At 38.7% G+C, this 26,482-nt stretch overlaps 1 protein-coding gene across 1 annotated transcript; it reads left to right on the top strand.

Moving 5' to 3' along the window:
- The first annotated feature begins 6,369 nt into the window (after positions 1-6,369).
- Positions 6,370-20,230, top strand: CPO (carboxypeptidase O). Its single transcript, XM_083865526.1, has 11 exons — positions 6,370-6,471; positions 9,668-9,743; positions 10,159-10,283; positions 12,791-12,905; positions 13,940-14,041; positions 14,873-14,977; positions 15,487-15,597; positions 16,782-16,872; positions 17,454-17,656; positions 18,577-18,661; positions 19,870-20,230. The coding sequence occupies exons 1-11, from the start codon at positions 6,392-6,394 to the stop codon at positions 20,136-20,138; spliced, it is 1,362 nt and encodes a 453-aa protein (XP_083721652.1). The 5' UTR covers positions 6,370-6,391; the 3' UTR covers positions 20,139-20,230.
- Positions 20,231-26,482: the final 6,252 nt, after the last annotated feature.

The raw sequence follows: 26,482 nt of genomic DNA, 5'->3' as shown, positions 1-26,482 counted from the left end.
GTGGGTTTGATTTCTGCTGATGCAGAATAAAAGAAGAACTTTTCAAAATTTCCGCTGTAGGTTTGATGCTCGTTTGCTGAACCTAATAACTCAGCATTTGAGGGGCAAAAAAAGAACAATGAAGGTAGAAAACCGCCCTCTCTGAACAGGAATAAAATGATCTGACACTAAGGTAGCAGTCAGAGACATGGGGAATCTGACTTCAGCTCCCTACTTGCCGCTGCTTATCTATCTTCTCACAGGAAAAGCACTGAGAAGGTCCTTGGGGTGCACCCAGACTCCTGGTGTTCTGCACCCACCTCATTAATGCATGACTCCAAGGAATGCCTTGTTTGGAGCTGATGCACAGTTCCAGCACAGCCAGGTGTCTGTGTTCCCAGTCTGTATTTGGGGATGCCCCCATGTTGAGTTGCTTGGATTTATAAGCTCTTCCAGGCAGAGTTGGCTGATGTTTCAGATCCACTGAACAAAGAGTAGGAATAATTCAGACATGAGACTGGAGAAAGTCTTGGCTGCCTTTGATGAGGAGCTCCAAAGTTTGTGACCAATGCAAGCCATGCAGCCTTACTGCAAACCTGCCCAGCCATGTCACACAACAAGCACTTCAAAGCTACACTACCCAGTCCCTTACTCAGATACTATTAGCAGCAATTATTTTTAACAAAATCACACACCAAAATATGGGCTGTTTCTACTGCATGTCAACCCATACATACATATCACACTTCAAACCTGGCTTATAAATTCTTTAAGGCTCATGTGCAAAAATATGCTGGAAATTCTACTGACTGTAAGTTATGCAGAATGGACTTGTTTGACTCAGGCACAATTCACTCTGAGATCTTCTGTCAGGTGTTATTGACCTCATTAATGGTCTCTGAGATTCTTGAAGGACATCATAAGCATTTTTAATAGTTTCTCATGGTAGTTGAGAGGGCTGGAGCATTACTCCCTTGCATGGCCACACATACATAACTACCTGCATGCAAACAATACATTTACATTCAGTGTGCTGGCATTGCACAGAAAGCTCCGTGTGTCTGTCATTGTTGATAAAATGAAGGACAAAGGTTAATATGAACATGTTTTATAGCTGCAAAAACTAATTACTTACTATACAGTGTGTGTTGTTTGTGTTTAAGAAATTATATGCAAGCACATTCACATCTAATCATAAAGTATTTTAGTGCTTGTAACTGAACTCATTAAAAATAATCTTGGCTATTCTAGGACACAGGGCAGTAAGCTTGTTTTTTAACCATTAAGCAATAATGGAGACTTATGTGCTGTCCTTTACAGTTCTGCTAGTAGGAATAATATAATACTAATTTATTTACATACAAAAGTAATTATTTCATTTAAAAATGCAAGCCAGATTTTTAATGTTACATGACATCTTCTGTGAAAAGGCCTAATTAAAACAAACAGTGCATTACTATGACAGCTAAAGCTTTACAGGAAGTTTTGTTTCTTCACAAAATAGAGGATTTTTGCCTAATTCTTGCCCACTCAGAACAACAACACAGGATCAAACACTTCTGCAAACATTTTCTCCCTAGAGCAATACCTTTGAAATCATGAGTTCTAATCACATTATCAGAAGGTATTCTTATAAAAGGAAGTTTTTAGGACTGGAGAAGGTGAGTTTTAAAAAAAACCTTCTTTTTCTGACAGTTGATTCAAGCACATTAAAATCTTTGAGCAAATTGAATCTTTGATCAAACTTCAAGTACAATATTCTGCAGCCAGCCTTGTATGTGTGGACTTGGGGTTCAGCAATTTACCATTCCACCTGAAAAAAACTGCTAATACTTTTTAAAGTTTAATTGCACAATTCTTGTGCAGAACAATTTCCCATAGGAATTGTGTTTATATAAGGATTGTAGGATTTTGTTTGCAATTCCTTGTAAACATGATCACCCTTAACCCCTAGAACAGAACCAAAAGAGTGTTTTACCTTGGAGTAACAGGTGGAAAATATCATCTTGAATTCAGACTGTATGTTAAAATTCGAGATCCTTAAGCAGTGATATTTTGCTGTGTAAAGGATGAAGTAAAAATAACCATTCAGGCCACCTGTGGTTAAGGAAAGACAGTTCAGTACTAACATTATTCTTTCCTGGTTAAAGAAAATGGTGTCTGAGGAAGCTGGTCTGCCAGGCTAATTAGACCAATACAGGGTTTTGTCAGCTTGGTTTCATCCACTTCCATGGGGAGCTGCTTGTTGAATGGGTACTTGAAGCTCCTCTCTGATAGGAAAGCTGTCTAAAAGCTGCATCACAGGACTTGTGGAGAAAAAGCAGGTGCTATTTCCTACACTGACACAACACACTGGTTTTTATGGTTGCTCTCAAATATGTGAGTATGCATGTAGATAAATGCTGTAAAATCTATTGAGACATCCTTGAAAGTGTCTGTAAATGTGTATTTCTTGAGATTGCTAGATCATGTGCCAATAGTCAAATTAGTTCCACTAAGATAAAGCTAATGTATCCTGTGTCGCTTGATGATCTGCAGGACATTTAAGGTTGGCTTAATGGAACTAATTTTAAGGTTTGCTAGTAATGTCATTCTAATCTAGTGTATGTTGGCTGGAATTCTTCCTGGCTTGTGATTATTTGAAAGTCCCAAATGTAAGGTTAATGGGGTGTTTTCATTGTAATATCAGAGACAGAGAGAGAACAAGGAAATGTCAGCAAGATGACTCTAGAACAAAATTGTTGTAATTCAGAGTAGTTTCCAGTATATTCCCATTTATCCTAAGATTGTTGCTGGAACTAATGAGGTTTGAGCACACTTAGCGCTGTCAAGTCACAATGGATTCCAGAGACATTCAGTAAAGCCTTTCTATACCTGAGCTGTGGAAACTGAAGGCTTGGAATACTGAGGGGAGCAATGATTCACTCTGCAGACCACACAACATATTGCTGAATACACAAATGCTACAGAAACACACACACACACACACACATGTATATATAATCTTATAGAATTAACTGGAATGTTTTGAATGTTGCTCACATAAAACCGGAAATCTTTTGGTACTCATAGAAAAAGACAATACCTGTAGAACATTCTAGCTCCTCTGACAAGGCAATGGGAAACAGAACTGTCAATTTCTTGTCTGCTTCCCCCAAGTAAAATTACAGTGATAACCAGAGGATATTTTAGTAAAACAGCTGAATTATCTTACCCCTCTTCAGTGGAGCACAAGTCTAGGATTTAAGGCACATTAGTCTGCTACTGTTTTGACCCCATTGAGTGATGATTCTGACACATATGGTGAGCTTTCTGCAACAATGAGAGAGAGGAGAAAATTTTATGGATGATTTTCTCTGAATCCAAATGATGACTAAAAAAATGTTGATCATTGAATTCCATCTAGTTTAGCTACGTTTTAGTTTCAATGTGGGATTTAGCTGTGAAATGGGAAAGCTTAACATGATGAACTGATGTTTGTGGAGACACACAAGTGTGTACATTTTGTTGTCTTTTTAACAAGCTCTTTGTCCTTGAAAGTAACATGCAGCTCAGTAGAGAATCTGGGTGTAGGCAGCTACCAGGATCAAACTCACTGCTATATGATAGTTGCTTAAAACATGTGGTATGCTTCAGTATGCAATCTTTAAACAAAACAGCTCTAGCTTGTGGCTGTTGCTACACAGACTGTATGCAGATAAGTCACAAATAGCTGAGCATATGTGTGGTGCAAGGTTAAAACAATAACAAGCAGGTCGAATCATTCAAACACTGGAAATCACTTTGACTCCAGGCCAAAAGCTTAGCTGGAGATGATATCAGTATGGGATAAAAAGAGGATAAACTAACAGGCTTAGCAGCCAGCTTGTTGGAGTCAGCATATAGTATCTATACTTCCAGCAGTAGAGCAGATGGTCATATATTTAAGGAAGCACCAGACAGGGAGTCAGGAGATCTGAATTCTATTCCGGGCTCTGCAGCAATGTTCCTATGTCACCTTGGGGAGTCACTTTTTTCCCCTTTTTTCTTAATCTTTTAAGTAGTGGAAATAATATTTGCTTGTCTAACAGGGCAGTTGAGAGGCTAAACTGATGCTGAAAAAAATGCTCTGAAGCTCTGAGAAGACTGTATGGAAGACATGCAAAGTCAACTTTTCTGGAGAAAAGGGCACCACATGGATCATGTGGCATGTTTGTGCCACGTATTTACAACCTTTCCTCTCCCCAGAAAGTCCCACGCCTTTTTGCCCACTGTTTTCAAGGAGGTAATAAACAGATTAATCTGCCTTCCACATTTGCTAGAAGGATAAGCAGCTGCCAGTAAGAACTTGACCAAAGAACTAGCTTTATTACTGAGAGACACATTATTTATGCCCAAGAGAACAATAGGTTTGTTGAAGTTAACTGTTCATCCCAAGGTATTTTTTGCATTGGTAATGGAGTAATGTCTCTAAAGGACTTTATTCTGAATTCAGAAGTGGTGCTTGCAAGCTGAACACAAGTAGAAAATGAAGTATTGTCTCTTATGAACAAATCTTCTGCTGAAATCCCCAAAATAAGTCCATTTCTTAAATGAGAGAAATGTCCATAATTATTTTCACAGGACTTTCATCCAAAGCCTATTAACATCAACTAGAATTCAAAAGAATCCAAATCAAAGACCTAGCAAGCAACTGTCATCTTTTCTGAATTCTGTACTCACTAAGCAAAATTACTATCTATCTATCTATCTATCTATCTATCTATCTATCTATCTATCTATTATCTATCATGTCTGTCTGTCTGTCTGTCTGTCTGTCTATCTATCTTCATAATTATTTGGCATCATGGGAATGATGTTTTCACCACAGAATAAACAGCTTCTGCTTTCAACATGAAGGTGGAAGCTTTTGGCTGGAGTAGAATTTTAGCGCTTATCATAATTTGCTCTATTTCTCTCTATGCCTCCATATATTTTTGTTCCTAGATTCTGAGTTCCTGTTATGGGACTGAACCCCAGTTCAAAGCTAGGTCTGTTAAAAGGGCAGAGACAACACTGCAGAAGTCTTAAAAACATTAGTCTGCCTCATAGCAGTGGTGGAGACAAAGGAAACAAAAGCAAAGGTTATCTGAGCAGATGTCTTGAGTGTTAATATGAACTTCCAACATGAATTTGTTTTGCTGATTCCCTACGAATGAAGCTGCATCTAATCCTGTAAACTTGACTTCTTTCAGCTCTTCTGGAAGTCATTGTGGGTTGGATATCTACATGGAGAGAAATACCCAGGATTTTCAGCCCAGGCTGTTGTGAAGGTTGCAATGAAACAGAAAGGGTCTAGTGTGATTTATGAAGAAGAGCATATTCTTCTCTTACCTGTAGCCTGGTTTTGTGAGAACACATTTTTGAGCTAAGTTGTTCCTCTTTTATACTGGGACAGTTCTGCAGCCTGTTTCCTTGATAAAAGCCTTTGTAAAAATGTAAGAGGACTTCATACTTTGATGAGAAGAATCTGTAAATATCCCACAGTTACAGCACGGTGTCATGTCCATTACGTATGTACACAAACTGACTTACTGGAGTCTCTGCACCCCAAACCCATGCTGTTTTCTTCATCAAATCACCACAAGATAGTTTTAATCCAAGAAAGAGCATGAGGAAAACTATTTCTTTCTGAAGGACTGTGCTATATGTCTAACTACAGTCTACAAATGTTTACTCTTGCTATGTGAACTAAACAAAAAATTAAATATTTCAGATAGTAACCAGCCCACTTTTTTTCAACATATAAAAAAAACTCTCTTTATGACAGTGTAGAGTTGTAATTCTGTGACCAGAGACTGATCTGGGCCAACTGAGAGTGGTTTGGATGAGACTCTGATGTCCCAATATTTCCCTTTTAGGGAAGTATTGGTTGTTCTTTCATGTCCTCTTTTAAGTTAGGTAAGTGATAGAACTGCACTTAAGAGGTCACAGAAATGTTCCATAAAGGCACAAGCACAAAAAGAAAGAGTAAGGATGGAGGTTGTTTTAGTACTGTTTTTCTGTTCTTCCTTATCTCTAAGACTTTTATGAGCTAACCATCATGATTTGCCATAAATCTTGCAGGTAACACTTTCAATACTACCAATTTTGTCACAAAACATTTTTAAAGGTAGAAAGGTGACATGAAGAAAAATGTTCTTAGTTCTTAGAAAAAGTGTTTCAGTAAGAATGTTGCTAATTGTGTTTGTGTTTTGGGGTGTGCAAGAGACCTCTAAGAATTAAGAAAAATTAAGTTATGATTCATCTAGAACTATTTACAACTGAGGTTAATGATTCTCCATGGGCAGGCTCCCTTCTAGGATAAATCTAGTATATATAATAATTGTATAATCCAGATCTATCCTCCTCCTCTTCAGTTCTTCACTGTCAGTGCTGGGCTCTTTGCACAAAGATGTGGCTTTCTCTTGGGATCATCTTTTCTCTGGGGATACTAATTCCTGGAAAATCCAGCTTGAAATTGCAGTATGACAGGTGAGTGTGAACAGGCTCTCATGAAGAATTGTGCATGCAGTGGAAGTGCCAGAAACTGTGTAAGAATAATAACAATTTTGAGCTGAAAACTGGACATGGGGTTACTAAGCTGTAAGTTTTGTAAGATTGGGAAAGAAAACATGAAGATGGGAAATGAAGAATGAGAGAATCAAATCCAAGCCAACAAAGACAGCTACAGCTGTAGGAGCCACAGAATGGCCTTCAAAAGCATCTCAGGATGTTCTGTTTCCATTAGTTGAAATTAATTTGGCTTAGCCTCTTTCATAATGAACTTTGAAATCAGATGCTGCAGGAGTAAAATGCTTTTTCTGATTATAAAGCAAGGGGTATGACGGAGCAAAATTATATCTATTAATAAAAGACAGCTTAGCTTATGTGAAAAAGATAGCAAAGACCTGTCGGAAATCTGTAACAATTACAAAAAGGAAAAAAAAAAAAGCCAAGGGATTTATTCTAGACAATCTTCACTCCAAGATGTTCAGTGAATGAGATTATCACATTTTTTATTACTGATTAACATTTTGAAAAATATGAAATCCCTAGTTATGTTTTATTTTCCATTCTCAGTTCCACTTCAGAAAATGAGTGACGTAAAATTATTCTGTTTGCCTATCTAAACTATTTTTGTTCCATTCACTCTCAGCTTTCAAGGAATGATAGGTAACTGCCATCGTGGCAGCTGGGATTTGCAGGATGGGCATGAGCATAGTGTGGAGGCCACATATCCACATATAAGTTTATACATGGTATTTTCTAAAGTAAATGGAGAAAGTAGTCTGGTGCTGAATGCCTCTAGACAAATTATATCCCTAGAATATAGTTGTAAAAAGGACAGAAAACCAAGCAATGCCTACAGCAAGGAAGTTCCCTCATAAGGTACCCATTCAGCAGCTCTCCTGGAAAATCTCCTAGCAGAGCATACAGAGTCACTACTTCAAATGTGTTATTTCCTTGGATAATATTTAGTCTTTAGATTTGTATCAGAGATGCACTTAGAACCCGATTTTAGTGAATAGAATTCAGCAGGTCCCTGCTAATGTATTTTTCTTTTTTGTTTCTAATTATTGTCCAGAATTGAACCTGTTGAGTACTTGCATGGAATTTAAAAACATTGAATGGCCACTGTGACATTGGGTGGGCAGCACCTGCACAAAGACCAAATTATTAGTAAAGCCCATTTTCATTGTCCTCTGCTCTGTTTAACAATGAAATTAAATATCTGATCTATGAGTATCCAAGGACACACAGCTTGTGCTGAGAACAGTCCTTAAATTTGTTAAGAAAGCTTAACTGTAGAATTTTAAAAACTGTAGTTCTCATGGGGTCACATGGGCTGACTTTGCACTTCTCCACTGAGAGATTTAGTCCATAATCATAAACAAATGTATGCTTTTTAATCTTAGTTTACTATTAAAAATGGTTTGTCTCCACACTGGCTATTGTGAAAGGTTTATCAGTAAATAAGAGCTGGCCATCTGGCAGCAATCTGACTGTCTGGAATTTCTCTGATTTGGTGTAATTAAGACATAATGTCAATGAGGATAGAAAGATATTACAGGATATTGTTTCCCTTCCTGATAGACAAAGAACAAAGCAAGCCTAGGCATTTAGAGAGAATAAACTCTGAACTGCAGCTGAGATGTTTATTCTGCTAGCAAAGATGTTTATCCTGCATCTATAAGGTTTATTACAAAGACATCATGACTGTTGTACCAATCTGTACAACATGACTGTTGTGCCATTGCTGTGAGTAGTATAAATGTAATCATTTTGCCCCACAGATATGGGGCTATCAGCATTTCATAAACCAGTAGTAAACTGCCTGTTTTAACTATCAAGTTCTCACTCAATAAAGATGATTTTTCAAGAGAGATGTAAAAACCCCACAAATTCCCCTATTCCTCTGGGGATAAAAGTGAATGAATAGTGAATTCTATTTGTATGTACATTAAGCTGATAATTGTACATTCCTGCATGGAAGCACAAAAGATGGCTGTTGCAGTTCAGGTGATGAGAGCATATTATGTTGATGCCCATAATGACCATGGCTTGCTTCTCCAACAAGAATTTCTGTTACAAAAGCTTTGAAATTTAAATGTTCATTTTTTATACTTGTCCGGTAAAGACTCCACCGAAGTCACTAAAAGAGACTGTGAAGCAGTTTTTGGTTGCCAGCAAATAGGAAAGTTTCTAGCATTCCCCATCCTGTTCTGTTCTCATCAGGAGTGGATAACTCGTCTCCCACCTTTGAGTAATGCAATGCAGTTGTCAGTATCCATTCCTCACTCTGAAACCCTTCCACTGGAAACATCACACTTGTTGCCAATCCTGGAAAGCTGCTCTGAATGAACACTGAAAAATACAAAAAACCTACAAATGCCTTTTTAACAGAACATACTGATTTTCCTTTTCTGCATTTCCATAAACTTTGTTCTTTTTAACCTTTAAATATTTTCATCAGATAGGCCTGTAGTAGATGAAAGTTTCATGGGATCTCATGAAAACATATACTAAGACACTGGCTTCTGTGTGTCTTTCTAGAAATATAAAATTATAGATTCTGTACTAGAAAATTTTATTTTTAATGTGAATTGAGTAAGAATATGCAGTTCTAGACATCACAATATTCACTATTTCGGAATAAATTGGCTATTCTCATGAGAAGCAGTTTGTGGATATCCCAAGTTCTTAGCAATGTTCATTTATATGACTACCAAAAATTTCTGCATGCTGAAATAGACCAGCCAAGCACTAAGTTAATCTGGAATAATTGAATAAATCCCAAACGTGAGGAAAAAAAGTGACATCTTATCAAATAAACAGTTTATCATGTATTACCAATGTCCTCATTTTGGTCCTGGTCCTGAAAAGGCAGAAACACACATCAGGGCTCATGCAAGCAGTTGGCTTCTGTGAAGTTGGTATGGTGAATAAAGCACTGCCACTGGCAAGGAAGCAGAGTGGCTAATTCTCTAGCAACAGAAAAGTCACATCACTTAGTCCTATTTGCAGCCAAAACATTCCACAAATTCATAGTTCGTGTTTTTGTTGGAACAGCACTGTTACATGCCCTGTTTTCCTTCTCCATAACAAAAAAAATATCCTTTTGACTTATGAAATCATGGACAGTTTAGCAGACATTAAAACTGATCTTGTTTCTCTACTGAATTTCCAGGGATCAGGTTTTGCATATTGTGCCAGAAACATTTCAGCAAGTCCAGCATCTTCAGCTCCTTTGCAGTACTTTAATGGTAAGTAAAAATAACCACATGTGCCCAACGAGCGGAGTGTGGTCTTGGGCTATAAAACAGATATGCATGTAGCTTATGACAGGAATGAAGGTTAAAGTAAACTTGGAAAAGTTTTGTTGAACTAATTTTATTCATGTTAGTGTAGTATGGAATTGCCCTTCTACTACCTGAAGGAATTTATGTGAAGAAGTTAGTTCCTTTGCATGTCTCTGTGAAAGTGCTGTTCCTTATCAGTGGTGCCTGAGTCAATAAAAACACTAAGCCTGTGCTGTATGCTCTATGAAGAGATGACTGGAGAGTTACCAGGACAATTTGAAGGAAAACATCTTTCATTTCCTGATATGCAACTACTCTAATATATTTCTCTATTCTGAAAACAGAGATTCATTTGTGCATTTCTTTCTACTCTGCACAGCTGGATTTGTGGAAGCCTCTGCTGCCTGAAGACATCAGGGCTGGGGAAGAGCTGCACATAAGGATCCCAGCCCCTCTGGTGGAGGAGGTGAAAGATACCTTAGATCAGCATCTGATCTCTTACAGGTACAATCTCTAATACCTTGATAGGAGAGGGTGCCTCTAATAATCTTCCTTGCTATCAGAAAAGGACCAAGCCCTGTCTGATAAACAATCAGCTAGTATTGGCAATAGAACCCAACCTTTGTTCCAAATGCCTCCAACTTACCTTGACCAGCCAAACCCAGAGATGCTGTATGAACCTTTAAAAGCCCATTCCCCTCTGCCCTATGTATTTACCTTCCACCTGTCCTAGACCGTGAATTTGGAGCTGGAACTTGAGACAGCCCAATCTGTCTTGTTTCCTGCTGTGGCCTTCTCAGTGATCACTGAGAGGATGGCGCTCAGATATATGACTCAGTTTTTTAGTCTAAACTCAAGAGGCCAAACTCAGTGTAATCACTACTTATAGGAACATGCTTTGCTCTTGGAAAGCATGGATATCTGAATGGAGGGTCCTTCCACTTCTGGAGAGCCCAAAGTTTTAACTGGTGTCACTGCAGGGAAGCAGTCTCTAGCTCTCCTTTTCCTTTCCCCGTCTCTTGTTACTCCTCTGGTTTGGAGAAGAGACCTTTCTAAGTGGATATCCAGCCACTTTCTTAAAAAGCTTAATTTTTCTACCCATATCCCCTTCCCCAGGCTGGTGAGAATTTCCTGGCACCATCCAGCCAAAGAGAGACATCTCAGCTTGAGACAAAGATCCCAGTGGCAGGTGGGCACTGTGCTCACAACTGGGAGCCACAACCTGCAAATGTCCCACAATGATTTATCACATCTACGCAGCCATGTCTTCCCTAACTTACAACCAGATCTAATCCAGATACAAAGAATGTTTTAAAAGGCAAATGGGATTAAATACGATCTATTCCTCACACAGCCCTGTTCACATTTGGCATTGACTTTTTCAGGTAACCAGTAGCTAATTTAATTTAGCTGTATTTAATATAAATAAACCTGTAGTCATTCAGGGCTGATGACAAATGGCCTATGGACATACACTAACATTTACAAATCAAAGATGAGTTTAAGGAAGATTGGTGTCACTTCAAAGCTGTTTTGAGTTAAAGCTGATCCTGACATCCTGCATCTTGCCTGACAAGTTCTTTTAGTAAGTGTGATGCCCTGACAACCAGAGATGAAGAGATGATGAGAAGATGAAGAGATACAAGAGATACAAGGAGCCAGTACAAATTATCTGGCATGAGGTTTAGATATTCAGTACTTAGACAACATTCTAGAAAATATTTAACCTCTTTTTTATATCAAGACTCTTCATTTTCTAATGGTTTCAACTGATTCTAGTGGAAATTTAAATGCTAAACTGAAATTAGCAGCTCAACTTTGTTTTCCCTTGGCCAGAACTGTATCTACCTTACACAGGGTTCTAAAGCAAGAGAGGAGTAATTATTAGTCAAGATGAAAATTTTGGGGTTGTATTGCAAAGAGGCAAATAATAGAGTCAAAGTTCCTATAATCGATTCAAAGCAGGAATCACCCTTTAGAAGGCACTTGACATGCAGGGAAGGTAACATGACATTTAGGTAAATAATGATAGAGACATAAATGACAAATTATAATAAGGACATCAATATTCCAACTGTGTTAGACTCTGTGGTTTCAATTCTCCAGAGCACTGATAAGGTATTTTGTGTGTGTGGTTTCACTTCATGGGAATTTTCACTGCTTGAATTTTAGTTTGAAGTTTAGATGTGAATAAACATCAAAGCTCAGAGGGAAAGTCAGCTGTAACTACTGTTAAAAGTTTCTTATGAGCAGTTTCCAGAAATGCTGAGAAGTGCCACTGTCAGCAGAAAAGCCTCTTAGTGCTTCCAGCATTTGAGATCAACAGTGTAGGAGCTACCTTTGCAATTGTCTTATCACAAGCATTTACAATGAGCACAGATTTGCGGCAGTTATCAGGGGCTGACTGTAGTGAGAAAGAACAACCTCTGATCCAAAGTCTGCTGAAGCCAAGGAAAAGGTTTTATTGACCCCCTGGATCATGGAATCATGCCCGTGTTATACTAGTTTCTGAGCTATTTTTGTAGCTAAAAAGTAAAAAGAGCTTTTTGAAATAAATAAGGGGTTTGTTCTGATTTTTGCAAATTGCAATGAATATTTCTGTGAAATCTTTGCAAACTGAAAATGTCCCAATAAAATACAATGAAACCCTAATCTTGGATTTTTCTCTTTCACTTTCTTTTCCTAAAGGTGGTATTTTCAGAATTTTGCTCAAAAATAGAAGCAGTGAAGAAAATAAAATCTTGAACTTTTTTCCTTGGTAGAAATTGGGCAACTTAAAAAAATTGGTAAAAATTATTATTGTTAAAACCCTGTGAAAATCTCAGTTCTTTGAACTTTATTTTACATGGAAGTAACCATTAGGCTGATGGTGATGATTTTGCCAGGCAAATCACAGCAGAAGAGGTTAAATCCTTTTGTTTGCTGATGCAAGCACTGTACCCACCATGGCAGTTCTGCAGTAACTGTTTGGGACTGTTTTCTCTTCTCTCTTCCCTTTCACCATCCTTCAGAGTCCTAATACCTGATGTGCAGAAACTTGTGGATCAGAGCATGCCAAGGGAGGGGAGCAGCCACAGACAGGTCTCAGGAGGTTATGTCTACACCGAGTATCATCCAATGGAAGAGGTAAAGAAGAACCTAAGTCTGCTTGTGTACTTCATTGTTTTCTGTTATGTAAATGCCACAGCAGGCAACTCTATGTTTGCAGAAAGCTCAGCTGAGCAGTCAGTCTTTCTGACTTTCTTCTTCAAAGAATCAGTCCTTACTTTTTTACTAAACTCTAACCTGGTTGAATTGAATATGAATTTGCCATTGATTTTGATTAAATCCTCAATTTTTCACTGAACAAAATATAAAATGCTTTGTGCAAAGTAGCTGCACTGTTTTGCAGATAATATTCTGTGGTTTGGTTGGTTGGTTTGCTGCCTTTCTACCCTGTCATTCTTTATCTCTAGTATTTATTAATTTAAGTCCCAGTTTGTTTGTTTGTTGTGCTGAGCCAAATGTGAAGTGCGATGACTGTTGTGGTGTCTGGAATCCCAGTGAGGAAGAAAAGGTGAACAGTGGGAGATCTGTAGAAAGAAGTAATTTAAGGGCAGGTTTTTGACACTTTAGGAGAAAACAATGTCAGAGGGGTGGGCAGTGATAGCTTTTTGGTTTCACACACCAGTTGGCAAAGCTGGAGAAAATCAGAGCATGGTGGTAATTCTTTCTCCTAGCTGCATAATAAAAGTGAGAGAACAGAGTCAGCCTTCATGTATATTTCACTTGAGCTACCCATTGAGAAGGACTGCTGCTGATTCAGTGCTGACAGGGAAGAGACTGTAATACTATTTTGAAGAGTTGATGGTGTGGCTTCTTGTCTGGTGCACTCAACAAGAAGATGCCCAAGAGGATGGGCATGTTAAATGAGATCCAGAATAGACTATCCATGTTGTATTGCAGCAACATTCTCTTTTAACACCCAGTGAGATACGGCCATGCCTTTGCACAGAGGCATGTGAAACACCTTCCATGCCTGTAAGTGACATCACAGACTGAAATAAACTGAGAAAAACGTTGCTTGTCTAAACAAAAGAAAATGCTATAAGGTGGAAATGGAAGTGGGAAAGAGAAGGAAACTCCCACTTTGGACCAAGAATTCTTTGCAATTATTTCAGATTTATCAATGGATGACTCAGATTCAGAAGAACAACAGTGAGGTGGTGACTCAGCACTTCCTGGGGAAGACATTTGAGAATCAAGAAATGTACTACCTACAGGTAAGGGAGAAAACTTCCCTTAATAATAAAATATATTAAAAAAAAAAAAAAAAAAGTACTCAGGAGAAGACAAGATTCAGATGTTTCCTAAGATAGTGTTCATTCCAATTCACTGAACAGGAGTTGGTTTTACTCCTCTACATTACAGTTAGATTTGCCAACTTTCACAGACAGTATCGTTATGAGCTTGCTATTGCTATTATATACTGAAAACAACAAATTTAACTGAAGCCTTGTTTAGAAATACAAATCAAGCTGAAACTAGCTTGGCAACAGCTGTGTGTGAAGATAAACACTTTTGCTTTGTTATTTTTATTACTTTTTACAGCAGATAGTCTTTCTGCTAGCAGTATTCCATGACTTTTTTTTATTGGACACACTGGCAAAAGCCATAGTCTTAATATTTGGGTTAGTTATTGCCTAATCTGTTCCTATCACCGAGTAGTATTAGATTACCTGCCTTTTTGTTATTCCCCTTCTAAAAAGAAAAAATTTAAAATCTTCAACTAAGAGCAATCACTCCTGTGAATGACCAATACAAATGAAAAAGGAAAAAAAGAAACTGTTCTATTAACTGTTCTATTGACACTCCTGCTCAACAGACACTTTAAAACTCATGCCTTGTGAAACTATAAAGATTGGGTTATTAGGAAAAAGAGCTTGTCATAAAGATATCTGTAATAATAATAATAATAATAATAATAATAATAATAATATAATCTCAGATGGCTCAATGGCATATCAAGGCACATCTTTTACGTTTTTGTATTACATTAAGCTATTTTATTGTAACGTAACAGTTTTTAAATTATCACATTTACATTCTCCCAGATTGGCCAACCATCAAATAAACCTAAAAAGATAATTTGGATGGACTGTGGAATTCATGCCAGAGAATGGATCTCTCCAGCCTTCTGTCAGTGGTTTGTGAAAGAAGTGAGTCCTTACTCTTCCATTTAGATAATAAGAAAACCATATCACTTTGGACACTTCAGTTCTTTTTTCTATAGAATTGTGCTTTTCCAAGAATTGTGCTTTTCTGTTAAATTATGATTTGCAAAATTAGTGTATAGTACAGATATCTGTGGAGACCAAATCACAGTTCAAGATATGAGACAGTATTAGTTACTGCACCAGTTCCTCCACCTGAATGTTTCCAAAGCCTTCTGAAACTTCTATCAACCTCTCCTTTTCCCACAGTGCTGTTGGGTCAAGCCTCTCTGTATCAAAAAGTCACAGTCCTCCTGAAATAAAGAAAGCCTAATCTATGATACAGCAATGTTCCACATGTATATAAAGTACCTGGCCCACTGGAGATCAAGTAGATGTTGTGTACCATGTGATATCCAGGAGTGAGTGATCACTTGATGATAGTTCTAAACTTGCTTTTTTCAGTGATTATCACTAAATTTTTCTGCTCAGTGCTGTGTATTTTTTCTTTTCAGATTCTTCAAAATTACAAAACTGACCCAAAGATAAGCAGATTTCTACAGAATTTGGACCTCTATGTCTTGCCAGTTCTCAATATTGATGGCTACATTTATTCCTGGAAAGAAGTAAGTTGTGAAAATCCAGGAACTAGACTGAAAGTTAGATGGGCCTAGCATGTTTTGTTACTTTTAGATAAGGTCCTAGCAATTATACTTGAACAGAAAACAGTGATACTCACATAAATCCTCTCATGGCAGAGAGATTTTGTTTCTTCTGGCAAATCAGTGATGACTTGAGATTGCAGAGCTGAATATCCCTTGCAAACATCATGAGACTTGGGAAGAGAAAACACAAGATCAATTGGTTTTGGGTTTCTGGGGATGGAAATATTTCTTTGTTAACAGCTCAAGGCCTGGTTGATGGACTTAAATATATCTGGAAGAGTCATTAATTCTTCATAAAAGATGTCAGGTAGCAGAGGGTCTTAGCACCTTTGCACAGGACAGGAGGAGAATTGGTCCAATATCAGGCTATTTGGTCATGAAATAGGTGTGCCCTCCCAAATAATCTTCCTTTTCTGACATGGAGAATAATGCAAGACATTGGTCTTTAGCCACTCACACTATGCTTCCAGGCCCCTGTGCCCAGCTGAAGCATCTTTTAATGCAGAACCTTTGGATGGCCCGTGGCTACCATCCTGTGGCTCTCTTCCAGCTTGTTCCCTGGCAGGTGTGGGGTATACCAAACACTGCACTTGGATGCACAGGTAATTCAGCTGGGAAGCTCATACAGGCAGTGCAGTGAGGTCTGCACAGAAGCAAGTATAGCTGTGAGTATAACAGGGAACCAAGGAGCAGTAATAAGAAAGATTAGCTGACAAAAAAGAATTAATCTTCCTGAATTGGAAGCATACTATCATCTCTTATCCCTCACAATGCCAAGTCTAGCTTGGGAGTGCCACACTGCACAGAAGCAGTTCACAATGCCAAGTCTAGCTTGGGAGTGCCACACTGCACAGAAGCAGTTGAGTAAGTTGAGTACTGTAGAAAAAAGTATACTTAAAAAAAAAAAAAAAAAAGGTCAGGAGGCTTATTTCAGGGTGCATGCAGGTTTGTGGCAGATGACAGCCTGGCTGTAGTAGACGAATTGTTCTGTCACTTTATCACCCTTGCACAGAGAGTTGTACTCTTACAATATCAGGGTTAGTTAGACTGCAGAAGTCAAAAACAAAGAAGTATATACCATATATTCACTGGACCATATGGATCATTGAGGTTTTTATTATGTAACAGAAGTTACTTTTCTTCAGGATCGTTTGTGGAGGAAAAGCCGTTCTCTATATGAGAATGGGACCTGCTATGGCACAGATCTGAACCGAAACTTCAATTCATCCTGGGGCAGTAAGTTTGAAGTATTTCAGATCATGAACACAAATGCAAAGCAAGAGTAATAACTAGTTTCTGAAATAAAATGTAGTCCTATAAGAAAGGAATATTCATCTTGTTTTCATCAAGGCCTATGTTAAAATAAAATCCTGGTTTGTCAAAATATTAACTCATTGACTTTCAACCAGCACTTATTTTTGTGAGCAGAAAATTCCTCTTATGTAACTATACCTCTAACTCTCTGCAGGAGCAAGCATCAGCTCTAGGAAGGAATGTTAGGAGTTAGTCACTTAACAGCAAGCATTTACATTTGCCATGAATTTCAAGGAGCCTCCAAAGCTTCCCTGGCATGTGGTACACTGTGGTGGTGTCAGAGTGATTTTGTTGCAGCCATCCTGTAAATGCACAATAAATATTTCAGTCTCATAGCAAATTTTAGTTGCTACCTACTGAGTGTAATGCTCAAGTCCCACTGAACTGTCTAGTCCCCTGCCCACATAAACACATGCCTTAATACTCCAAGGTAAATTTCCCTGTTTCCTCTGAACTGGTGTTCTATATTTCTTCATTGATTCAGTGTTTCTATTCCTCCCCAGGTGTTGGTATATCTTTTAACTGCAGCAGTGATCTCTTCTGTGGATCTGGACCAGAATCAGAGCCTGAGACAAAAGCCGTGGCTCAGTTTATCAGAAGCAAGAAGAGTGACATTGTGTGCTATTTAACAATGCACTCCTATGGACAGCTCATCCTCACTCCATATGGTTCCACAACCAAACCTCCAAGTAACAGTGAAGAACTGGTAGGGCAAAACATTCATCTTCTACCTTTATACAGAGCAAGTACAGGCAGTAGCATGTGGTGCAACTTTACTTGCACTCTTGCCTTTCTTTCAGAGGAGTTGGACTTGTTCAGGGATTGGCTCCCAGAGTTACTGCTTCTCTGTTCAGCATCATTAAGGTTTATTTACCTCAGAAATCCCAATTCTTCATCTTAAATCAGGAAAAACTGAACTACTACAGGTAGGGCTAATGCAAAGCAAGACAAGTGGAGAAGAGCATCAACTTTTGCTGCATGCAAGAATGAATTTGCATACACATATGGTTGTGATTTTATCCAGACAGGGTATTCCAAACATGCTCTCAGAAAAATGGGAGCAAATTAAGTACCTATTTCTTGGTTACTTCTTCCCTCAGTTTCTGAGTGTTCTGATTTCAGTTCATTTATGTGTGTATTTATGAAGACTCCAGTAGCTGAAGCACTTGTCAAGAGCATGAGGGATTTGGGTTTGGACTTCATATGAGTCATTGGAGAAGTCATTTATTTTGTCTATGGATCTGTTTCTGACGATGGTGGGATACAGTCTATGGCAATTAAATGAGTAAGAGGTCAATCACTGCTCTAGTCAGTACCAGTGTCTTATACAGCATAGACTCTAAATTCTCCAAAATACAGGCTCTAGCTTTACAGCAAAGCAAATAGCATCTCTACCAAGTAGCAGAGTAATCTTTAAAATTTTAACACAATTTGCATTACAAAGAATCAAGAGAAATTTGTCCAAATTTTCTAACGGGTTCTTCTAAAGACTTGAAGTAATATCAAAACCTAAAGCTGATCATATGTAAATGTAAAGCTGAAAGAGAGAAAAATTTTGGTCCACTCAAAATAATTGCCAAAGGTACTGCCACTGATACCAATGATGTTCCTATTTTGAATTTCCAGATGCAAGTTGGAAAGGAAGCAGCTGCTGCATTGACAGGAAAGTATGGGACCAGCTACAAAGTAGGATCAACTGCTTTAATTTTATGTAAGTTTTTTAATGTTTCCCTTTGATTGCTCTGTGTTTCAAAGAATTTTTGTGTCACATGCATCAGCAAGTACTGTTTTGCTGAGTTTCTACTTTGAGTAATATTTAAAGGGCTGGTTTGGTGCAACATGTCAGCAGCAGTCATTTGAATACAAGTTAACTCTGTAAGTAATAAAGCTGACTGCAGGAACGAACGAAGCATTGATCAGAAGCTAGTTCCTACATGGATTCCTCAAAGATCCATCACAGGGGACAGACGGAGACTGGTGATAGATCATCCTGACCTTGCTGAAGTCAGCAGAAAAAGTCCTATTTGTCTTCACTGAAATCAAGCAAAAATTAAAATCCCAATCAGGTCCACAGTTACTCCATCACACATTATCACATGGCAGCCGCTTGCAATTCTGTGTGAAGTGTATCGGTTTCAGCCCTGTTCCTAATAGACTGGATGGCCACATCACGAACACATCATAGCTAATACAAGCTGACAGCCTTTACAAAGAGGATTGAGGGCCCTAGAGACTGCCTAGTAAACCCAATATTTTCCCAGTAAGCAATAAGTCACGCTAGTCAGTGAGAACAGTAAGTAGCTGGCTCCAGAACCCATGCAGTTTGCATATTCCAGTGGCTGTCTCTGCCAGTCCCCGAGTCACAGACTGCATGAGCAATGCAGTGTAAGTGTAATGCAACTTGCCTGTGCCTAGGGCTGCTGCATTTTGCCAGGATTTGTACTTACACTGAATAGGTAAGAAAAACAATCCACAAGGAAGAGGAATGGAGATACAGAAGAAGCCAGAAATTTTTCAGATTTGACCAAAATTATGCTAAAAAAAAAAAAAAAAAAAAAAAAAAAAAAAATCTAGTCAGTATCCATGTCGGAAATGAAGTACAAGAACAGATAAACATCCAATCCATCTTGTATCCCACACTAGTCACAGTAAAAGGCTAAAAACACAGAATCCCTGAAACTCATCTCCTGTTATTGTACAATACCACCTTATAAAGAATCGTGTCACTTAGGAAACTCCATGGAAGACTTAGTATAGCTAAGAATTACAGCACCTAGAAACTGTTCTCCGTGTCACAGTGATATATGGTTACTGCTTAGTTCAGGGATTCTGATATAAACTTGTATTAACTATAACAAGAAGTATTTTCAAAGAAGCATGCTTAATACAAATATCTCCTCTCTATTTTTAAATTCACAGACAACAACTCAGGCTCCTCACGGGACTGGGTCCACACGATTGGCATTCCACTCTCCTACACATTTGAACTGCGAGATACGGGTACCTATGGATTTCTTCTCCCTGCTAGCCAAATCCAGCCCACATGTGAGGAGACTATGCTGGCTGTGACAACTATCATAGACTATGTTGATAAGAAGTACTTCCCCAATGGAGCTGTGGTGCTGACCTCCAGCAGCTTGGGCCTGAGCCTTTGCCTGAGTATTGTACTTACATGGACTGCTCTTTAAAAACAGCTTAGCCCAGCAAGAGATTCACATGAAAAATACAATGTTCCGTCAAAAACAAAAAGTTATATCAGCAAAGGAATTTAAAGTAAAGTATTTCAATAAAGGCTTATCTCATAAAATAAAAGGACTTGTGGTTTGATAGCTATGTTTTTGGGGAGAAGGAAAAAATAAAGAGCTGTGGCAATTTCCCAAGCTTCACTTGCTGGCTCTGCTTATTTTTTAAGCAAACCTAAAAATTCATTCATGACAGAGCACCATTACTCCCTGATTCTTTGGAGCACGTTTTCAGGGATTCACCTGGGCCTGTGCAGCCCTTCTGTCAGCCACAGTCCTGATCTGACACAATCTCCCTTACTGCCTGAACCTGCTGACTTCTCTGTGTTGCTGGCCTTAAAAGGATGCCTGTGACTTAAAAATCCTCAAATCCCACTACAGAAAATTGGATGGCTTCCTTGTCCTCCACTTTCCTTCCCTAATTTCCTAGGATTTCTCAGAAAATACAGGGCCTCAAAAGCTGGTGAAAGGTCATGATCAGGAAACCATCTACAACAGCCTGAAACAAGCTGAAGAGTTGAATTGGTGCAAGCATGTAGGGACAGAGAAGAGGTGTGGCCCTGTCACTTAGATGCAGTCAGATTACCGAAGATAGAAGGTGCCCAAATCCTCCAAAAGTTTGAAAGGAAAAGGGAAAAGAAAGATAAGGATGGGGTGCCATTCCTACAAACAGATCAGAGAATTATTTTTTGCATTGTCAAATTCCAAAATTGAGTGGTGGTGACATTTATCCTCCTTAATTTAGACTCCTGAGGGATTTCATTGAAGATTGTACATTTTAAAAAGTCTATTTACAAAGAGGTTTCTTTCTTACCAACCCTCTTAATCCTCTGGAGCTGACTGTACAGTAGGGGGTCCAGTTATCTGCTCTCCATCATTTGGGAGAGCCTGCAAACTTCAGGGATTTGCCTGGGATCCTCATGCAAAACTGGAAGCTCAGTGGAGTGCCAGAGGAAAGAAAATAATTCAGCCCATTGAGCAGGGACTCTCCAGTTGAGCCACTCAAAAGGGAATGCCAAGGTAAGAGCTTCTGGTGTTACAGCCAACACCAGAGGGTGCAGGGCATTCACTGAAATAGGGAAGGCCTATTTTAACCTATACTCTGCTTTTGAATCCAGGAGTCCCTTATCTCAGAAATATGTCCACCAGGCTTGGCTACTACAGATAACAGATGGGGGGTTTTGCCATGATAGAAAATTCTGAATCCAGGGAATAGAAAAATAAAAAATATGAAATGTCTGATTTTCTTAGCAAATGTCAAGATTGTGCTTGAAAATTGAAAGTGATTTTTCAACAAAATATTTCCAGCTTTGGGGAAGAGAATGCTGTCCAATTCTCTTTTAATGTTGCCAAGAGAATGATGTGTATCAATTCACCATGGTATCATTAAAAAAAAAAAAAAAAAAAAAAAAAAAAAAAAAAAAAAAAAAAAAGATAAAATACAACCTTGCAGTCATTTTTCCAAAGCACATCTTATTGTCATTTTGTCTGTATTATTAGTTGACAAATCTTAGCTCCTGTGTTCATTGTCCACAGATTATTACCAATTGGTGTAATTAAATCTGCCCAACTCCTGCAGGTTCCCCAGAGCATTGTTTTTCCAGACCACTCATTTACAGTAAGACCCTTCTGTTGTTAGGTGCTGGAGCAGGTGTCACTAATTAGCACCTCTCCCCACAGAAGCTGCATTCCCTAAACTTCTGTTTAGTTTAGGATGTGACTTTAAAGTCTCTATATCTGTATTTGTATGTTCTGTCTTTGGAACTGTAAGAAACCAGACAAGTCCATCTGGCCCATGACTGTGAGCTACCTTTAAGCAAGTGAGGTTTGCCCACGAGTGTTCCGTAGCCATTTGCAGGCTATCTGCAGTGCAGCTCCCCGGTGCCACCAGCAGCAGATGGCAGCGCCCTCCGGGAACCGATGTCCACATGTGACATGGCCAAAGCCAACCCAAGCCAAGGTTGTCACCAAGCGCTTCCCAAACCTAACCCATGACTACACTGGTAGAAAAATGCTGCCAGTCAGGGCTTCCTTTCTGGATTCAGAGGCATTGCACAGCTTCTATGCCTAGAGCCAGAGAGGAAGTGAGCTGATTTTGCTGATTGTGAGTATCTTTTGATGGAAAGGTTTATCCCTAAAAGATACAACCAGGTGTGTCCTAAAGTTAATTAGCAGTTCTGTGGAATGGCTCAGTCCCTCACTAGCTGTTCTTGTAATAACATCCATTAGGCATGGGAAGATACTCCTAAAAATGCCACTGAGGCAAGAGGATATGGGGGGATTTTACCACCAGCATCACCAGCATTCAAGAATCATAGAAGTGGAGAGGAACTCTTTGCCAGAAAACAAAAAAAAGGAAAAAAAAAAAATCATGTGTATATATATTTGGCAATCATTACCTAAAAGAACGTTTACTGATTATGTACTGGGTGTACAGCTCCTTGGATCTGTTACCAATGGCTCACTCCTTTGCACAGGGAAACCACAAATGAACATTGTGTGGAAGCAGCACCTTGCCCTCACAGCAGAACAGACACCCTGGAAGGAGTGCTTACAGCCCCTCTTAGGAACTGTCATTGCACAAGCAAGGCACAATCACTAAAAGGCCAAAGCTGCAGCAAACTGATGTTTACAATTTTACATGGGCTCTATATTTCACATACTCTCCCAGTTTGCTGACCTCTCTGTGTATCTGTTGTACTTGTACAAGAGTGACATGTATGGCTGACAAAAATTACTGCAGAGATGGTGCATTTACCAACTGTGTTTTGCAAAGGAAAATCTTAAAGAAAAATGTAGTGTAGCTGTCTCTGGTGAAACTCCTCTTACTTCATGAATCCTGGTTTTCTCTCTCCAGCATTCCTTTGTTGCCTTCTCTGGCCCTTGACAGTTTTGCTTTATGATGAAGTATGGAAAGAGCTGCATTCTGGTCTCTTGTATATTAGTAGAAGCACAGCATTATCCTACTGAGACTATAATGGGACTTTAGATTCACTCATGTAAACACATCCTAAACAAAAAGTTGTCATGAAAAACTAGAAATTTCCTCCATTCATTGTCATTTCTCCCCAGTGATTTTTACCAAGATCCATGCTCCTTGCCCTTCTTTCTCACAGTTAAACACCTGTATTGTGCCTGCTTTATTATATAATCACTACTGTGAAGGTTTAATTACTTCTGGTCATTCAAGTTATTGAAAAACAAAGGGTATTCCAGTTACAAGTGAGAGTGTTCTGTATTATCCTTGTTAACATTTTGTCTGTAGTACAAAAATAAAGATTGACAAAAGGACCATCAGTGATCTCATTCCATTTCACACAAGAAGCGCCTCTCTCTGCTAATTTTTCCTCCATGCTATGTTAATTTGATACAGTCCTCAGGCTCTAACAAGTTAGCAACACTGCCCTCATTAAGGAAAGTGAACATATCACAAGGGAACTATATTATTAAATGACTGTGTGTAGCCTCATTTCTTAGAGCATCACATGATAGAAGAGCAAAGACCTACAGTTTTGAGAGGACAGTAGAAAACATCTCTTGCAGATCACCTTCTGGGGAAGCATTTGCAATTCAAGTTGTTACTTCCTGATAAGCTGCTTATGTTCCAAATATCATTCTTTCATGCAGATTCTATTCCAAGTGAAAAACTCTCAGAGACTTAAATATCTTACACTGCGTATGAAAACTGGGAGGAGTCTTAACCAGAACAAACCTGCTCAGAAACACAGAATGTTCTCAGTGTATTCCAGACAATTTTCCAAACATAGTCTGGGGGCCTACTTCAGACAGAAAGATCAAGCTCTGATTGAAAATCAAAGTATCCTGATCTGGTTTTGGGCTCCTTTTAGCCAACAAGCTGTAGGTACATGGGGTCCTGATAAGCTTTATCTCATTGCCTGTGTATTCTTTTGGGTTCATCTAGAGCTGGGTTTCCTTGACTGGGAGTATATCTGGGATGTCCAGTTACAAAATTATGTATCATACACAAAAACAACAGCAGAACCCATTGCTTTATTGAGACATGCTGTTCTAACATTTTCCTTCCTTGTAGATGGCTGGCCAAGGCTGCTTTGTTTTCATTACCACTTATCTGAGAGGGAACAAATAATAAGACAAAATTAAAGGGGTTATGATTGGGCATCAGGATTAGTAAACTCGGGTACTCTTAATCTTGTCTAGAATGCATTTTATATTTCTTGTATCTGTCTTCCAACAGATCTGTATGATCCTTGTTGGTATAAAATATAACGGGATAATTTGATAACAACCTGTCATCACTTGCTCCTGCCTGCCAAATCTCATGTGGTCTGTTTATGTGCGTGGTAGGCATTCATAAAACCCACTTCTTTTCTGCAAGCTGGCAAACAATATGAGTGCACTATTCAGAAGTGGCAAATGGAAAGAGTAAGTGCAATGTCATCATCACACCTTTTCATTCACCTCAGTACTTTGACTTAAAGCACATCCCATCACAGCTGCACTCTATCGTATGGAAATGTCTCAAATGAAGGCAATGTAATTTAGGGAGAGGTGGGTAAGAATGCATAGTATCAACTGGAATGGAAAATCCCTAGAGGAGGAATAGCATTTGTAAAAATGTTGGATATTCATTGTGCTGACAAAGATGTAAGTACCCTGGATTTCGCAGTGGGAATGAGGAAACGGATAGGTCACAGATGGACCAATCATGCCATTTTCCTAGCTTTAGCTTCTTCTGCATGAGTGTCTAGAAAGACAGGCCTTGCTTTTAAAATGCAAACTCTTCCTGTTTTCAAACACCCATACAGCTTTACCTGGGAGGGTTCTGAGGAGGAAAAGGATCACTAATGAATGTTACTTATCTCTGATTAGTGAAGCATAGGGCGGAAGAAGGATAAAATTAATGAGGGAGATACTGAGCACAAGCAATAACCAGACAGCAAGCAATACACAAGTAGGCAACAAACTGTGGTAATTAGGTGTAAAAGTTCTATTTTCCAGAGACATAACTGAAGTTCTCATTCCTGAGACTGCACTACAGGCCTTTATGTCATTTACTGCTTGTGCCAGGGCAAGTCAGTCAACTGACTGCAGCAAGTATTCCCCATTCAGTGCTATTGCCTAACACACAAAAAATGTATATTTGTGTTTTATGTCTGTGTTTTTAGTTTCTAAACACAAAGGAGAAATGCATGAATCTATGAAAAGGCCATTTTAATCCAAATTTTATCTTCTCACTTCAGTCACTGTTTTTGCAAATTCTTTTGATTTGCCTCTTGGGACTTTTTTTTTTCCCCCAAACTACCCAGTTAGAACAAATGAAAGAGATTTTTTTAACTCAGGTTTTGTGGGGGCTTGTGCTTCAGCTTCCACTTGAAAAATGAGTCTTCACTTGGATGAACAATGTCCCTTGTGGTTGACTACTTGTGATACTGGAATTGCTTGTGAATTTGTTGGTGTTTGCTTCACTAGTTACCTGTGACATTGGTCCAAACCAATCATGGTATGGTTGTGAAAACGCTCAAAGGGATCATTATTTAGATGTAGAAATCTGGGAAAGTCAACTCGGTGTCAAACAGTTGACTAGGAAATATTATAAAAGGGTCATACACAGGGATAACAAACCATCCCACACCAGAAGAATATAATTCTACTGGGGACAGGATTTCACGAGACTGCACAGCCAAAATGTATTACTTGGCATTGCTCCCATCTCAGAGACAGGTATTAAGCTACTTGTGCATGGACAAATCTATCCTGATGTATTTTGTCTGCTATCCAGAAAATCCCATTCATTCCAAAAACTTGTTAGTATCTTAAATTCCCAAAATATTATCCAAGGATATTCTTAGCATCCAAGCAACTGGGAATCAATACCAGTCTTGAAGACCAAGATTAAGAATAAAGTTTAATAGCAGTTATTCATGGAAAGCAATCAAAACCATTTTTCCATATAATTTGGAGTGCCAAATTTAAAGGATTCGTGAATGCTAAGGCCATCTCCATCATGATGATCCTGCATCTTATTGAGTAGGACCAGAGTATAACTCACTTTTTGTGACCCTGAGTTATCAAGGACATGCTGGGCAAACAGCCAAGGTAATACAAGCTCCATAACAATAATGTATATTTAAAGTTAACATGATGGCTACTACATGATGGCTATGCCAATTGGAGGAAGGATAGACCTTCCAGCTCTGGTAACTGCTTGACTTAGTATTTTTTTAGTGCATAAGAAACATTATAAACTAAAACATATATCTTGCAAGTGGGAGAGAAGTCATGCAAGGTAATCAGCAAAGAAATGGGAA

This window comes from Zosterops lateralis, assembly GCF_965231275.1.
Source record: "Zosterops lateralis genome assembly, chromosome: 7".
NCBI lineage: Eukaryota > Metazoa > Chordata > Aves > Passeriformes > Zosteropidae > Zosterops > Zosterops lateralis.
Note: the sequence above shows the minus strand (reverse complement) of the source record. Positions and strands in the feature narration are given on the sequence as shown.